Source organism: Amphiprion ocellaris, chromosome 4 (assembly GCF_022539595.1).
Source record: "Amphiprion ocellaris isolate individual 3 ecotype Okinawa chromosome 4, ASM2253959v1, whole genome shotgun sequence".
In the NCBI taxonomy this organism is placed as follows: domain Eukaryota; kingdom Metazoa; phylum Chordata; class Actinopteri; family Pomacentridae; genus Amphiprion; species Amphiprion ocellaris.
In genome coordinates this window covers 40,440,734-40,456,455 of record NC_072769.1, presented here as the reverse complement: position 1 = coordinate 40,456,455, position 15,722 = coordinate 40,440,734, and the positions used below count along the sequence as shown (strand labels likewise).

The window sequence follows — 15,722 nt, the reverse complement described above, 5'->3', positions numbered from 1 at the left end:
TTTCTTTTTTGTCGTTTGTCCATTCTTTTGCCGCTTTGTAACTTTGGTAAATATTTAGTCTCTGTTTTTTGTTTCATGCTTGTCTCATATTTTGTCACCCCTGCTCTAGAACGTCGTAATGTGTAGAATCTGCAATTTCTCAACAATTTCAAAGTGTGTGAATAACTTTGGACTAAAAAGTAAGAGTAAAAAATCCAATATTTCAAACTTAACATCCCTAACACAATGTCTGACTGTCTCTTGACCCTGGTTTGTCATTTAAAATTCCAAAATTTACTGTAAATCAGAAGTTGATTTATGGGTGTGATTAATTTTGGCTGAACTGTGTCTACATATGAGACTGCATTTGAAAAGTAACACCTTCTAACGTTTATCTCACATCATAATGTTGCTTTCCTGCTTTCAGACATGCTGGAGAGAAGTCACAGATGATTGCGTCACCGTGTTAGAAAAAGGTGTCTATCTGTTCTGATGTCAAACTATCTGAATTAAACCTGCCTCAGTGTGATGAAGCTGAGGGTTTGTGACATTAACATGCTCGTAACAAAGTAGGAATGATAGATTTTTATTAGCAGCTGCTTGATGATCAGTATAAAATCATTTTCAAAGTATATACACATGTTGGCAGAAATACGAAGGTTACACTTATTGCACGTCAGGCAGTAAGAGTTGGCACAGATTCGTGGTAGAGATCAAGTACAAAAAAGGGTTTTCTGTGTATCAAAAATGAATGTGCTGCAAAACAAACGATAAAAAATCTAGAAAACTATTTCAGGGTGTTTGGTCGGATGATGTTCTGTACCTACTGTGTATCCTATCGTTGCTAACTTGCAAAGTTTCCAAAAGCATCTTAGAATCCGGTTTGTTTTTGTTGTAAAGTTAGAAATAACACGATCCTGATGTGACTTTGGAATCCCTGCTCAGGTTTGTCAGTCACTCCTGCATTCATACCAAAAACCTGCAGTATGAATGCAGCCTCTTATTTTTTATACACAGAACCCTTTTTGTCCTTTTTAATATGAGTGCACATGTTTTTAGTGGTGTTCAAACAGTCCTTATTGCTCAAATCAACTCAAGCAAGACACCACACAAACTTCATTACGCTGATCATTTCTTACTCATCTGGAACTTGTAAAATCTGAAGCATGTGATTGGCTATCTGAGACTGACTCTGAGGAGGAAGGTTCGGATCTCCATGGGCCTCAAGGTCACCTCCCATGTGGAAGGGTCTTCAAATGTTTTCAGCAGGGGCTTCTCACCTGAAAAACAGCTACAGTGAGTAAAAATAACCAGACATGGCACTTTTTCCCCAACAATTATCCAAAAGACCCCTCACAGAAGATATAACCAGCCAGAGGAGCGAAAGTAAACCTGATGAGTCTTAGTAAGGCACTAAAACAGCCTGTAGTTTATGCTAAATCTATGCACCAGAACAATGCATTTATGACTCATTATACTCCACTGTCTGCTTAATAAGGTGCCTGCAGGGAAACGGTCTGAACAGTTAGGTTGACTGTAATGGAGCAGTGATTACCACCGCTGTAGATTTAAAGGCGTCAGTGGATTTCTCTTTTAAATCTGTCGTTTAAGCCGAACACGAGTGGACAACTTCCAGCCAAGTGGTCCATCAGCGACTGGCAGGCAGCCGCAGCTGGTGAGCTGCCAGGTGAGACAAGTTCTCCAACATATGGCTGTCTGGGGGTCATTCATTGATTTGTCAACTGGATTCAAAGCACAGATTCTCTTCTGATCTCCTTCAGCAGGAGGCTAAAGGCCAAAGTTAGTCGCTTTGGGAGCTCAGCTGGTCTTTGAAACACAGCCAGGTAATGTATCTGTACAATCTGCAGCAATGCAGAGTTTTGGAATGAAATCATTAAAACCGCCTCAAAAAATACAGAAAAGAATATTTTCACAGGATCCTCCAGGGTGGATCCTAAGAGACCTGAACCTACTGAACACAAATCAAGTTGAAACGCTTCATTCTCCTTGGCAATGCTACTGGGAAATACGCATTTTTGGAAAGTGGAAGTCTGACACCCCTCCCTCACACAGAAATTTAGTTTATTTTACACTCCTAAAAACTCCCAAACCTTTTATTTGCACTTGTAAAGTGCAGAGAAGGAAACCAAATATACGATTTGAGTGTCGACACGCTGTTGTTTGTTCTTTTTTCCTTTCCCTTTATCTATTTTTGTTGTATTTTTCACCAATTTCTTATTTTTTTCCTGATAGAGTTCTTCCTGCTATACTTTCGCCAATAAAACATCAACTTTGCCCACAAGACACTGCATGTCAGACCTGATAATAACCTTATATTAATATATTACTGACATGCAGATTCACATACAAAAATAATACATATACTTATTTTAAAAAGAACACTTTATATTGAGAAATATACATAATATCTCAAAAAAAAATATTTAGTTTTCTTTTTACAAACACCTCTGTTTCTTCAGCAAACGAAGCCACAGATCACCAATAGTAAATGTTAACATAATCGGGAAAAATTTAGATCTAAATCAGCAACTATATGACCAAGTATATAAGTAAACAATGTTAGGAATCTGACCATTTATTTTTGATACTTGGTTGAGCATTAGTCTTGCACTTTAGAGGTGTTCTAATCCTACCCTACAGTTTGTTCTCCTGTAAGCTTTAACTCTGTCTTTCCCTGCACTCATTACAAACACAACGCCTGCATGTTTCAGAGCTACTGCAGGGAAGTTAATGGCAGGTTTGGGCGTCCTGTACCTTTCTGAGGTGTCCAGTCAAAACGCTTCATCTCGTCTTTCCACTGATTGGCCGACAGGTTCAGCTCAGACATGCCCAAAACATCCAGAGTGGAAAACAGCTTCTGCAAGCACAGAAAAGATACGCCTAGGGTAAAAGTATTACCTTCATTTCAGTGACGTTTACTCAACTGAATAACTATTCATGACACAGAGAAGGTAAACACTTTAAGCTTATACCAAGAAATGATTGGATAAAGTGATTCTACTAGCAGTAGTCTGTACTGCAGTGGCTGGAACATGTATTTGAACGCCTCACCTGCAGGTTGACAGTTACGGGTTGTGAGTTCACTTTGCTCTCCCAGCTCTGGAACTGATGCTCCAGCCTCAGCAGCACCGAGTCTTTGTCCCACTGACTGAGTGTCAGGAGGTGGACAGCAGGGGGCAGTGCAGCCTGAAGCCCTGAGAACTACACGCAGGGAGACCACCAATTTACTGTGAGCCCGGTCAGACAGGTCCATTCACAGCCTTCAGCTGGATAAAAAAAGTACCCGTTCCATTTTGATTGATCCGTTTGAAGAGTGCTGCATGAATTACGAGGCATATTTTGATCACATTCTCTGTGTAATTACCATGAAGAGGTTAATATTATGTTCAGCTAATTGCTGGCTCTGAAAACATGTCAGTGCAGCTGGAGCTAAAGGCAACTCAGCTCCCCGGAGATTCAGTGAAATGATGTCTGAATATGCAAATATATACAAAACAGGAGAGAGAAGGGCTGGAACCAGCAGATGAAAAGGAGTTCATACACAGGACAGCTGGAGACAATGACTTAAACAGGCAGTAGACGATCACAAAAACTGCCTTTAGTGTCTCTAATCCAGATCATAGCAACAAACCAAACTATTCGTTAACCTTAAACAGTTTAAAGATCTTTACACTCAGTGTTGCTCTCATGGATGCATTTGTAAAGCAAACTTTCTGTTTACTATCAGTCACTGGTCATCTTTCCTGCGTTTCCTGGAACATTGTTGAATTTCTTGCTGTGTTGATCAGTGTGACCCACTAACATTTGAATGGATATGTGTGCATGTGTGTCCACAACAAGCACTAAACAAACTAAACAGAGGCACACTCACTCAAAAAAGCTCCACAGCCCTTCTAGACATCACAAACTCCACAAAACAGCTTGAAGTTACCTGAATTTCATGTTAACCGGAAAAGCTTTTTCCTTGATTAAACATGATAATTAAAGCTAGTGATAGTAGCAGCTTTCAGATAGGTGTTCTTGTTTTATTTCATTTATTTGGTCTACTACTAATAATGAATTAATCAATGCAGTTCTACTATGTTTTTCTAGGCTCCAAAAAACTGATTTTAATTTCCTTTCAAAGGCATGTTTTGCTCTAAAAGATCAAAACATTGCAGCTACATTATTTGTAGCGCAGCACCGTGAAAATGTTTGTTTGGATGTGCACATACTTGTGACCTCTCTCTCCTAGTTTTAGTATTTTATAAATGTATGTGGGCACCATTTGTGAAGCAAATATAAACTAAGTGTGAAACGTCCCCGAGCAGAATTTAAATTTGTACTTTCTTCTTAAATAGCTGACTTGTACAAACAACTAAAGCGTATCTTTTTTCCTCCTCCTTGATAATGTTGCATATAACCTAACAGCTGCTTGGCGCTCTGCATGCAGCTATCATTCTCCTCACTCACCTCCAGTCGAGTGTTTGGGTTCAGATCTCCATCAGTAAATGTCAGAAGCGGCTGCAGTACGACTTCCTGGGCCAGGGGACGGTGTGCGTCAGCGGCGCTGGGTGGGCGATCCAGAGAAAGCAGCAGGCGGCCGCGGACCACCAGCCCCTCCGGGAAGATGTCCGAGGTCTCGTTGAGAGGCTCAGCAACACCGCGGACGTCATCGTACAGCAGCCGGCGGTGGAGCTGAGGCCGAGCACAGAAATGACGTTAAAGTGAGCGCAGCGTGTGTGAGTTGTTGTTCGGTCTGACCCAGGTTGTTATGGACTATACGGGTTTGTGTTCTAACAGTTCACACACTGACAGACAAACTTATGCGTCTCACCATGATCTCCAGAGAACCATTGTGGATGCTGCCTCCTCCTTGAGAGCGATCCGTCACCACGGTCAGCTGGTCCACGTCATCCTGAACGCACGCACGCACGCACGCACGCACGCACGCACGCACGCACGCACGCACGCACGCACGCACGCACGCACGCACGCACGCACGCACGCACGCACGCACGCACACACGCACGCACACACACACACACACACACACAATGAACCAGGAAGAGTTAACCTGTATGAGCCATATTTCACGTTGCTCTTGTTTTTGTCATTTCCCGCCCAAAACGCCAGGGGGCTGTATTTCTTTACCTGAGGCTGACGGCCTGGGGTCAGGTGAGGGTATTTAACTGATTGTATGATTTGGTTCAGGTGTTGGTGGACAGACACACAGGGCCACACAGTTTTCGACTGTGCTCGACTTTCTTTGCGTTTTATTCTTTTGTTTATGACCAAGTTTAAGTTACGGGTAAAGAGTGATAATAAAGAACTGGGATTATTTCTACTCTTAAGAATCCGTTTATTTTTAGTTGAGTGCATGTCAGATCTCTGGAATAGCCAAAATCCACAACCAGCAGGGCTAAGTACAGGACATAGCCACTACATAACCCTTTAACACCCAAGGGTCATACAGGCCGCCTGGAGTTTTTTATTTGGGCTGTAAAAGAGTCAGAAATCATACTATGAGGGATTGTTTTTACCCTTTTTTCAGAACAACCTAAGCTTTCAATATCTGGCATAAACTATGTGTTTAGACAATATAACAATAGTTTAAAGTGGGAAAAAAAACAAAAAACTGACTTGGATTTTCCAGGATTTTACTAAATCAGGAACTGGAGTTGAACATGAACAAAATATTAGACGACAAAAATATAAAATATGAACTATAATAAATATTCACAAAAATTTAATTTTATAATCTTTGTGAAATGGGAACGGCACCGCTCCTGTGGGATTTAAAGGGTTAAAGTCATTGGTTTAACCTCTAACAACTCGTCTTACTTTCACCTGCCTTCCTCTACTCGCCCGTCCCTCTCGTTCAAACTCCAACTAACTTGTGGCTCTGCTCAAACACTAACTACTCTGTGCTACACAATGGCAGCTTGTACTATTGGAGTGAGCCCGCCATACGTCTTAGAACACCGACGACACACCAAACAGTTAAGCAAATAAACAAATGAAGAAAATAGCACACTGGAATGCTTTTTGCTCTTATCTTCCCCGAGAGAGAAGCAAAAACATTATATGAAGGATTTAGACTAACAGATTTCATTTGGAATGCTTCTTTCCTACAGATCAGTAACTAGTCCCTCCAAGTGGAGGCTCATTTAGAAGTAAAACACACCTTAATAAAAGCACGAGAGTTGATGGGGTAGTAGTTTCCAGCGATGGGTTCGGACTGTTTCAGCTGCCAGGTGGGCCGGAAGTCTTTCCTGTTGAGGGAAAAAAAAAAAGATAAAATACACTCAGCTACACGGATTTCCTTATGACATTTCCTCTGACTGATTATTAATTAAAACACAAACTTACAATGGTTCAACTGACAGTTATAGTTTTAAAAATACTGCATCTAACCTCCACCAGATTTTCAAACAGTAACGTTTACTTTGCTTACTTCCTCTGCAGCATTTCTCTGCCGTTGGAATCTGTGTAGAAATATTCACCGGTTTGGATGCTGGTGTCCAGACGAGTGATCACCTCCTTGCCCAGGCTGTCGCTGAACAATAAAGAGAGGAAGTGTGAGATGAAGTGATACGTTTAATCCATAATAGTCAAAATCCATAAGATGTAGCACCAGACTCACTCTATGGGCACAGGTCCGACTGTCCACTCCAGCTCCAGAGCTCTGCTGTCAGCATAGAGACGAACCACCTGAGACACCCAGGGAGAAAACCACTGCCTCACCTCCTGCACCACTGAGCTCTGGGGTTGAAGGGAGTAGAATGGAAAACTATTAGTATAATATAAACACACTTTAATAGTGTAACTCTTCAAAGCGGTGTCTAAACAGCAATTTAAACTATTTGTTTACGTGCGTTTCAAGCACTTAAGGGGTAGCACCATTCTGACACACAAGTGCCAATTAACAGATTTGAAATTAAATTAGCCCGTCATTCTCAGTGTCACATCCGACGCAAACAGATGTGACACGGCAGCCTGTTGTTCATTTATAAGCTTGTCAAAATAAAGCTAATTAATTACCGACATGTCGTGTTTTAATTAAACATTTAAAGAAGTCAGGGTTGTAGATTTAAGAGTGACATGAAGAAACAAGAAAAGCACTCAGAGAGCGCAGTCCTCCACCAAGGACATTCTCACTGTCAGGAATGGAGCATATTTTTTTGGTAGAAATGCGGCATTTTCTGATTATTATTACTGATGATCAGAAATCACAGCACTATAGAATGTGTCCATTTAATATAGATGTACTCACAAAAAAAATGACCTAAACACAGGCATGTGTTCTGCATGTGTACGTTATGTACAGATACAGAATCACGTGACCTAAACATGTGTAAATTACTCTTATAAAGGGCTGTTGATCAGTTCATCACTTTTTGCAAGGCTTTGTTGTGCTAGTGTTAAAATAACCGTTCCCTTCATGCTTTTATTTTGAAGTTTTTTTTTTTTTTTTTTTAATGTTACAGGCTTTTATTTTTGGCACCATTCCCATGGCACAGGAAGTGTTTATCTAAGAAGTGGTTTCTTGACATAAGGAAGATGCTGCCAAAAAGTCCGAAAATGAAGATGGAAGGAAAACTCAGAAACACCCCATAATTTAATCAATTGTTTCTTGTATCATTTCTGACGGATAAGTCAGTCGTAGGATCGCAATCATGTCATCGTCAGCAGGCAGCTGATGCAGTGTTCACTTGTTGTCATGTTTACAGTGACGCCATGCCGGCAGCTATATCTGGCAATGGGAAATCCTTAACAAATCCATGGATCCAGACTATAAGCTGCATCACTGTGAAAATTTAATGAGGTGGTCCTTGAGTCATTTCTGGCCTTCCCTGAAAATTTCATCCAAATCTGTTAGTCTGTTTTTGAGTAATGTTACTAACCGATGGAATAACAGACAGACAGACAAACATACGCTGATCGTCAATTAACTCCGCTGCGTTCCTTGGCGGAGTACCTGGTTACCTGGTTCAGAATTTAAAGTCAGCATATATCTGGCTGAAAATAACTAAGAACTCACAACAAATGTAGACGTGACCTTCCCTTAAAAAAATTCATCCAAATCTGCTGGTCCGTTTTTGAGTAAAGTTGCAAACAAACAGACAGACAGACAGACAGACAGACAGACAGACAGACAGACAGACAGACAGACAGACAGACAGACAGACAGACAGACAGACAGACAGACGCCGATTGTCACATAACTCCACCATGTTCCTTGGCGTACCACCATTAAGCTGAATGTGAGCAGCTCTCTCCTTACCTGAATGCTCTCTGTCTGGGCTGTGCTGCTGATGATGAACGGCGTGGAGGAGTTGGGTCTGAAGATGTAGGCTCCAGAGGGTTGGATGCTCAGAGAGTTGTTACCGTCACTGGCATTGTACCTGGAACACACACACACACAAGGACGGTCATTTGGACACGTCTCGGCTCAGGTTTAGTGCGTTTACTATTAGTAGTTTAGAGTCTTAAGTTCTGTACACTAACCAATAGAAATTCTGTGTGAGTTTAATGCTTTGCTGGGTCTCCAGGTTGCTCAGGCTGCTTAGGAGGCCAGTGTCAGGGTCAAAGGTCACTTTCAGGAACTGGAACACAAGGACACACAAAGTTTTCAAAGAGGAATACAAAAGCACTTCCTGACTTCAAACAATCACTATCTGCCTTTCTGTTTCTGGTTTTGTTTTTTATTTCACTTAAAATTTTTCATTTTCTTGTCCATAAAGTATTATCTAACGCAGGGGTGTCCAACATGCGGCCTGTGGACCAAAAGTGGTCCTCCAGAGGGTCCAATCCGGCCCTCAAAGTGTAAAAATTCCAGAGAAGACATTAAGTGCAGATTGTAAATCAGTAAATCTATAAATTTAAAATCATTTCTAGACCATGACAAGTTGTTTGGATCATAAAATACTAGATTGTTCATTGTTCTTGTCATTTTGTGTCTTGTGTCTTGTTTTTGCAGTTTTTTGTCTGGTTTTTGTCTATTTTTTGTCGCTTTGTAATTGTTTTATGTCGTTTGTCTCATTTTTGGGTAATTTTGTTTCTTGCTTTTGTCGTTTTGTCTCATTTTTTGTAATTTTGTGTCTCGTTTTTGCAGTTTTTTGTCTTGTTTTTGTCTATTTTTTGTCGCTTTGTAATTGTTTTATGTCGTTTGTCTCATTTTTGGGTAATTTTGTTTCTTGCTTTTGTTGTTTTGTCTCATTTTTTGTAATTTTGTCTCGTTTTTGCAGTTTTTTGTCTATTTTTTGTCGCTTTGTAACTTTTTAAAATTAAATTTTTAGTCTTGTTTTGTTTTATGTCGTTTGTCTCATTTTTGGTCATTTTGTCTCTCATCTTTGTTTTGTTGTTGATTTTGTCTTTTTTTGTCTGACTTCTGTCGTTTTGATCATAAAGTAAAATATTACATCATTCAGTTCCTGATAACTGCGACTAAGACTTTTGTGCCTTTTTGTAGAAACACTATGATCTGTAGTTTTAATGTGTAAATGATAAACTGAGGCACAATATTGTTGAAATTGAACTTATTTTTCTGAAAATATTTCAGGTTGTTCAAAATGATTATTCCTTAGATGAGAACATTTTCAGAATGTACTATTTTGCACTAAAACCAAAGGAGAGATTAGGAGTCGTGGTTATTTATAGGTTATTATGCTGTGATTTTACTGGTCCGGCCCACTGGAGATCAGACTGGGCTGAATGTGGAACCTGGACTAAAATGAGTTTGACTCCCCTGGTCTAATGATCTTCTGAGGTTACTGATATGTTCAGACCTTGTTCTGGATCACGGTTGGGGTGCGATGCTGTGTGGAGGTGGGAGGAGATCCATCCTGAAGCAGGGACACAGAGTAGGTACTGTAACCCAGAGGAGGAGCTTGAACCTGGAACACCAGCTCGTTGACGGCGAAGCCTCGGTTCCTCCTCACCTCCTGTGTGGCTTTGGACACCGGAACCACCTTCAACACAGACACAGAGGAGCTGGTATCTGCTTCTGTCTTTTTAGATTCACATTGTTACATCAACAGTGTGAAAAAATGATCACAGTCCAAAAAGGAAATAAAAGACAACAACTTCAGCAGGACCAGAAGGACACTTGAATTCTCTGAGAAATTAATGATTAAAAAAATTGATATTTTAGAACACAGGCAAGTTGTCATAAAGGCTAAAAATCCACTGCAGCACTTTGTACTGTGTGCATCATGTGTCACCATCTGACTGCTGCAAAGCTTCCAGTGGGTTACCTCACACTGTACTGACCTGGCAGTCCACAGGTTTGCCGTTAGCATCTGATACGGTGTATGCTGTTCCATTAACCGGCAGCCTGACGGGCCAAGTGACGGGCCGAGCCAGAGGGTTGTACACACTGACTGAGAACTGAATGAGGGCGACAGAGACAGAGAGAATCATTGAGACTAACGTGGGGCTGAGCATCGTTCAAGTGTAAAACAATCCTAATTAACACCAATAGGTTTGTCTGTATTTATACAACGTGTACTGTAATGTAGCTACAGTGCATTTTTTCATGTCAGTATTTTAAGAAACCTGGCAGCACCAAAAAAAAAAACAAAAAATACACCAATCAACCTGTTTGCTCTGGGTGAGACTTGCTTTTCAGGTTGCAGTGTCCAGAATTAGATTCATGTTTTTTCTGTGTCAGTGTGTTTTTGCTTCACCTTTTTGCTGGTTGCAGTGAGAGGACACACACTGATGTTGAGGTTATCGCAGTAGATTCGCTCAGAGGACGAGCCGCTGAGAGCAGCCAGACTGTTACTGACCAGAACCTGGCAGAGAAATGAAAGAGAAGAACTCACATCTAAACTACAGGCATGTGACGAACTAAAAGAAAAAAAAAATCACATGTAAAGTGTCCTAAGGAAAGTAAAGTGTTCAGAAACCACGTCCCACCAGAACAGCTTCAGTCTCTGGAACTCTACCGGAAGGATAGAACATTATTTTCCTAAACATATTCCCTCATTTGGTATTTGAATGATGGATACAAGTGACCCTTCCCTCTAATCTGTCTTATCATGCATGTATTAAACTGTGTGTTTTATGGTCCTTGTGTCCCTCCCTACCTCTCTACCTCTATCCCTCTACCTCTATCCCTCTAACTCTATCCCTCTATCTCTACCTCTCTACCTCTTCTGTCCCTCTCAACCCGTCCAGCCAGCAGCAGATGGGTCCCCCCACATAAAGAGCCGGGTTCTGCTCGAGGTTTTTTTCCCTGTTAAAAGGGTGTTTTCCTGCCACTGTCTCCTTTTGGCTTGCTCTGGGGTTCAGGCATATGGGTTCTGTAAAGCGTCTTGAGACAATTTGACTGTAATTAGCGCTATATAAATAAATTTGAATTGAAAATTGAATTAATGCAGGGGTGTCAAACTCATTTTAGTTCAGGTTCCAATTCAGACCAGTTTGATCTCAAGTAGGCCGGACCAGTTAAATAATTTATCATTTATAGTAACTGATAAATAACCACAACTCCTAATGTTTCCTTTGTTTTAGTGCAAAATAGTCCATTCTGAAAATGCTCGCATTTAAGGATTTATCTTTTTACTAAACATCATGAACAAACAGAAATTTCTGAAGAAAAATAACTTCAGTTTCAGCAACATTCAGCCTCAGTTTATCATTTCCACATTACAACTTCTACATCACAGAGTGTCTACAAAGGAACACAACATTCAATCATCTGTCTCTTTAGTATCTGGAATGGAATGATACAGTATTTTACTTAAAAAAAAAGTCAAAAAACAACAAAAACAAGATAAAATATTACAAAAATGAGACACAAAATGACAAAAGAACAATGAGCAATCTAGTATTTTACTTTCTGATCCAAACAACTTGTCATGGTCCAGAAATTATTTTAAATTTATAGTTTTACTAATTTACAATCTGCAGTTAATATTTTCTTTGTAATTTTTACTCTTTACAAAGTTGTCTTGTGGGCCGGATTGAACCCCGTGGAGGGCCGCTTTTGGCCCGTGGGCCGTATGTTGGACACCCCTGATCTAATGGGAAAAGCGGTGCATTTTACTGGCACCCAAATTATGCCACGCTGTGTCAGCTAAACAACTTGAAAACACTGCAGCCATTGTGTGTATTTACAGCTGTTTATGGACTTCTATTGAGAAATACTTTCAACCAAACTTTAAAAAATGTGCAAATAGTTTACATCGAGTTCAGACTGCTTATGGAAATACTATGTTCCTATATAGAAAATGCATAGACTTAAAATATTGTGTAAATATAAAGTCTTGCGAGGCTTTGGAATACCTGACAATGCTGCCAGCCGCTGGCGAGCTTCCTGGCATAGTCGTTTGCCACATGTTGCTTCTCTGTGCCCGACACGGCGTCGTGGTGCTGAGCCACAGCCATGGCTTTCTCTGACAAAAACACAAAAACAAGGAGTCCGTCTGCTTATCCAGTGAGACTGATTAACAGCAATACAACTCTGACAGGGAGAATACAGTAATTAAGTTACAACTAAAATGTCTGGTGTCATTTTCTTTAGGCAGCGTTTTTAATTTTCTGATGGCGGTAGAGAGTTCTTCAGCTCTTATTTACCCACTAACCGGATAGCTTCAGTAAAATAATAAAACACAAATCTCACTCATGGTCTGGCTGTCACCCCCCCCAAAGGGTCCCTTCCTGGAAACTGGACCACCAAGTACCTCCAGCTGGTTACATGTCTGTGAATGAAACAAAGCCATGCCGTTATAGTCTGCAGAACTCGACTATACCGCAACGAAATGCCGCCATCCCATCTGATCGGACAAACAGCTTTTTCCCACGGTCCATCAGACCCCTGAACTCCAAACACCTGAAAACCTGAACGCACAGTGTCACTTCTAATGGTTCTCATGCTGCTGACGTGCAATGTCCTGACCGTATTTGTTCTCTTTTATTGGTTTTTATTTCATTTCAGTTACTTTCCATATTGTATATATCTGCCTTCCTTTGCATATGTTGTCATTTTCACATTGTCTTATTTTATATGAACATTTTATATTATTATTTAATGTTATTTTATTTCTTATTGTTTGTCATCAATGCACCGTCCAGCGACATGCCCCCATGTATGATGACAATAAAGCTATTCTGTTCTATTCTATTCTATTCTATTCTATTCTATTCTATTCTATTCTATTCTATTCTATAACATGTTATAACATTACCACAAACAGACAGAAGTTATGCATTTAGTGTAATGTTGTGAATGCTGCTTAAGTAACTTGCCATATCTGATGTGAAGTTTGGCTTTTACTCTTCGTACAACGAAATCCACCAGTGTGTTTAAATTGCACGGTATCTGTTTAAAAAAATACTAAATCACTGTAATTATGACATTTATCAGAGCCAGATGGTTTTTGAATGCATCATGTGTGACATAATGTTCCCTTTTGGAAATTAAGCTAATACAAATTGAAGAAAGCATTTGAACCAAATTCTGTAACAAATTCTGCACTCATCAATGCAACTAATAGACGTGATGAAAATATAAATAGTAAAATATCTTTTTTTTTTTTTTTTTAACATTATTTATGGAATTATAACAGTGTCTGACAGCTTTTGAGTTGTCTGTTTACTTGTAGCCATGGTTGTGCTGTTTCTATAGGAGGCATTGGACTTTATGTGGCGGTAAAAATGACCCTACAGTGAGTAGAAATCGGAGCCCACCTGCAGGTTGCTGTTGCTGATCCTCTCATAACGTTTCAGTGCCGGCCGGCTAGTGAAGTAGCCGGTCCAGAAATCGTGAGCACTGTCTGCATAAGGGAAGAAATCATCCGTCTTCAAAGCCCTGGACAGAACAGAGGACGACGTTACCATCAAAATACACAAGACAGTTCTTTACACAGTAATTCTGTGAAACTGTTAGTCCAAAAACAGTTTCAAGTTCATACTACCAGGTGAGGTTGGCTCGGTGCAGCTCCTGGAGGTAACAGGACGGAGTAGAATACAGCACGTTGACTTTGCTGCTGTTTGACTGCAGACCGTTGACGTAGCGAATCAGCTTGTCCAGGTTCTTGTACCACAGGTTAGCATTCTCATACTGGAAGTCTGACCCCATGGTCATGATGATGTGGTTGGTCTTATACACCAAAGCCTTAAAAGAGATATTTTTGTTGTTTAGGTTATTCCTCCTCCAAGGAGGCGGAGCCTCGATGGAGTAAAAACTTAAACCACAAAATGTTTCATTTCTATTTATCTGCATTTTTCGTCTGTCTGCTACATTCACAGATTACTGCAAATCTAAGTGCAATTATAGCGATTTTATTTAACATTTTAAGACTTTCTGTAAACATATATAACAAATGAGCAAAAGAAATAAAATAAAACAAAAAAATAAATTGTGTATATATTATTATTTAGATTTTCAAAACCACTATATATATATATATATATATATATATGTATATATATGTATATATATATATATATATATATATATATATATATATATATATATATATATATATATATATATGTATGTATGTATATATATATATATATATATATATATATATATATATATATATATATATATATATATATATATATAAAAATAAAAAAATTAAAACTGAAGTATTTCTGCAACAGTGGGTTTTGCAGGGTTAAATCTAATGCTTTCTTAATGTACACATTCACTTGGCAAAGCAAAAAACTACATGACTGATGCGTAAAATATGCCATATTTATTTGCATGTAACATTTCAAACAAAGCTTTTATTCTGAAAGGTGTCCTCTGTCAGTCAGTGTTGATATTTAATTTCCAAGCCTTTATTGGCTGATGCTGATATTATAGTGCACTCCTGGTTTATAAATAGATGAGTGAGGGGTTTGAGTGTGAGTCAAACCTGATTTTCAGCGATGGCCATGAAGCGCTTCACCACATCATCAACATTATAGTCTTCAAGATCAGGGTCATCTCTGATTGGTGGGTCATCACAGGACTGGTCCCAGCAGAAGCCCTCAGGAGGGTTGTATCCATTGGGAAGAATTCCTGTTTGTGAAGGAGGCGAAGATTAAAAATAAAATCATTCATATTATTTACCCAAAGTGGGGCCTGGTGCTGAAGTGTCCCAGCACACAAAGGGTTTGTTGTTACCAGTAAAGAGATCAGCCACTGGTGGGGTGAGACTGTCAGAGGCTCTCCACAGAAGCTCCTGCTCCTTGGCCATCATCCTGCGAGCTCGGTCCTGGTAGTCTAGACGACCGAAGAAGAAGCCATCGTATCCCATCTGGAGCGACACACACAGGTAACAGTTTGAGTAAACGTATGCATTTGTGTCCCACACATTGTTTCTTATAATAATTTATTGTAGAAGAAAACATATATTTTCTATTTGATGCAGAGACTAATACATCTGCACAGTAAATGTAGAGCTTCAGTCAGTTAGCTTAAACAAAGAATAGATGGGTGAAAACAGCTAGTCTTACTCAGCATGGCACATACTTCAAGTTAAGATAAAGGTTTTAAAAAAAATGTTCAAAATTTTATAATTCTACATTTTTGTATGGGTTGTATCAAAAAATAACAAAACAAGAAAAAAGTCAAAAACTGAATACTACTACTAATAATAATAAAAGAAATGGAGTAAAAAAAAAAGAATACACAACTCCTATAAACAAGAATCTCAAAGAGGTGTAAAAGTTCTTCTTTGCTATTCAGTCTAAATAGAGAGCAGGATCTGTAGACACCGATCAGCCACAACATTATGACC

General features: G+C 39.5%; 1 protein-coding gene across 1 annotated transcript in view; it reads right to left on the bottom strand.

Moving 5' to 3' along the window:
- Nucleotides 1-549: 549 nt before the first annotated feature.
- man2b1 (mannosidase, alpha, class 2B, member 1) overlaps nt 550-15,722 on the bottom strand; it is an 18,802-nt gene continuing 3,629 nt past the window's right edge. The window contains exons 5-23 of the mRNA XM_023272238.3: nt 15,107-15,239; nt 14,856-15,001; nt 13,905-14,104; nt 13,678-13,798; nt 12,611-12,689; nt 12,274-12,383; nt 10,671-10,778; nt 10,255-10,371; nt 9,771-9,953; nt 8,491-8,588; nt 8,267-8,387; nt 6,626-6,744; nt 6,437-6,538; nt 6,167-6,254; nt 4,817-4,897; nt 4,453-4,677; nt 3,052-3,201; nt 2,755-2,857; nt 550-1,259 (exon numbers count right to left, since the gene is read on the bottom strand). Coding sequence (XP_023128006.3) covers nt 1,156-1,259; nt 2,755-2,857; nt 3,052-3,201; nt 4,453-4,677; nt 4,817-4,897; nt 6,167-6,254; nt 6,437-6,538; nt 6,626-6,744; nt 8,267-8,387; nt 8,491-8,588; nt 9,771-9,953; nt 10,255-10,371; nt 10,671-10,778; nt 12,274-12,383; nt 12,611-12,689; nt 13,678-13,798; nt 13,905-14,104; nt 14,856-15,001; nt 15,107-15,239 — 2,388 coding nt within the window. The 3' untranslated portion in view covers nt 550-1,155. The remainder of the gene's footprint in view (nt 1,260-2,754; nt 2,858-3,051; nt 3,202-4,452; nt 4,678-4,816; nt 4,898-6,166; nt 6,255-6,436; nt 6,539-6,625; nt 6,745-8,266; nt 8,388-8,490; nt 8,589-9,770; nt 9,954-10,254; nt 10,372-10,670; nt 10,779-12,273; nt 12,384-12,610; nt 12,690-13,677; nt 13,799-13,904; nt 14,105-14,855; nt 15,002-15,106; nt 15,240-15,722) is intronic.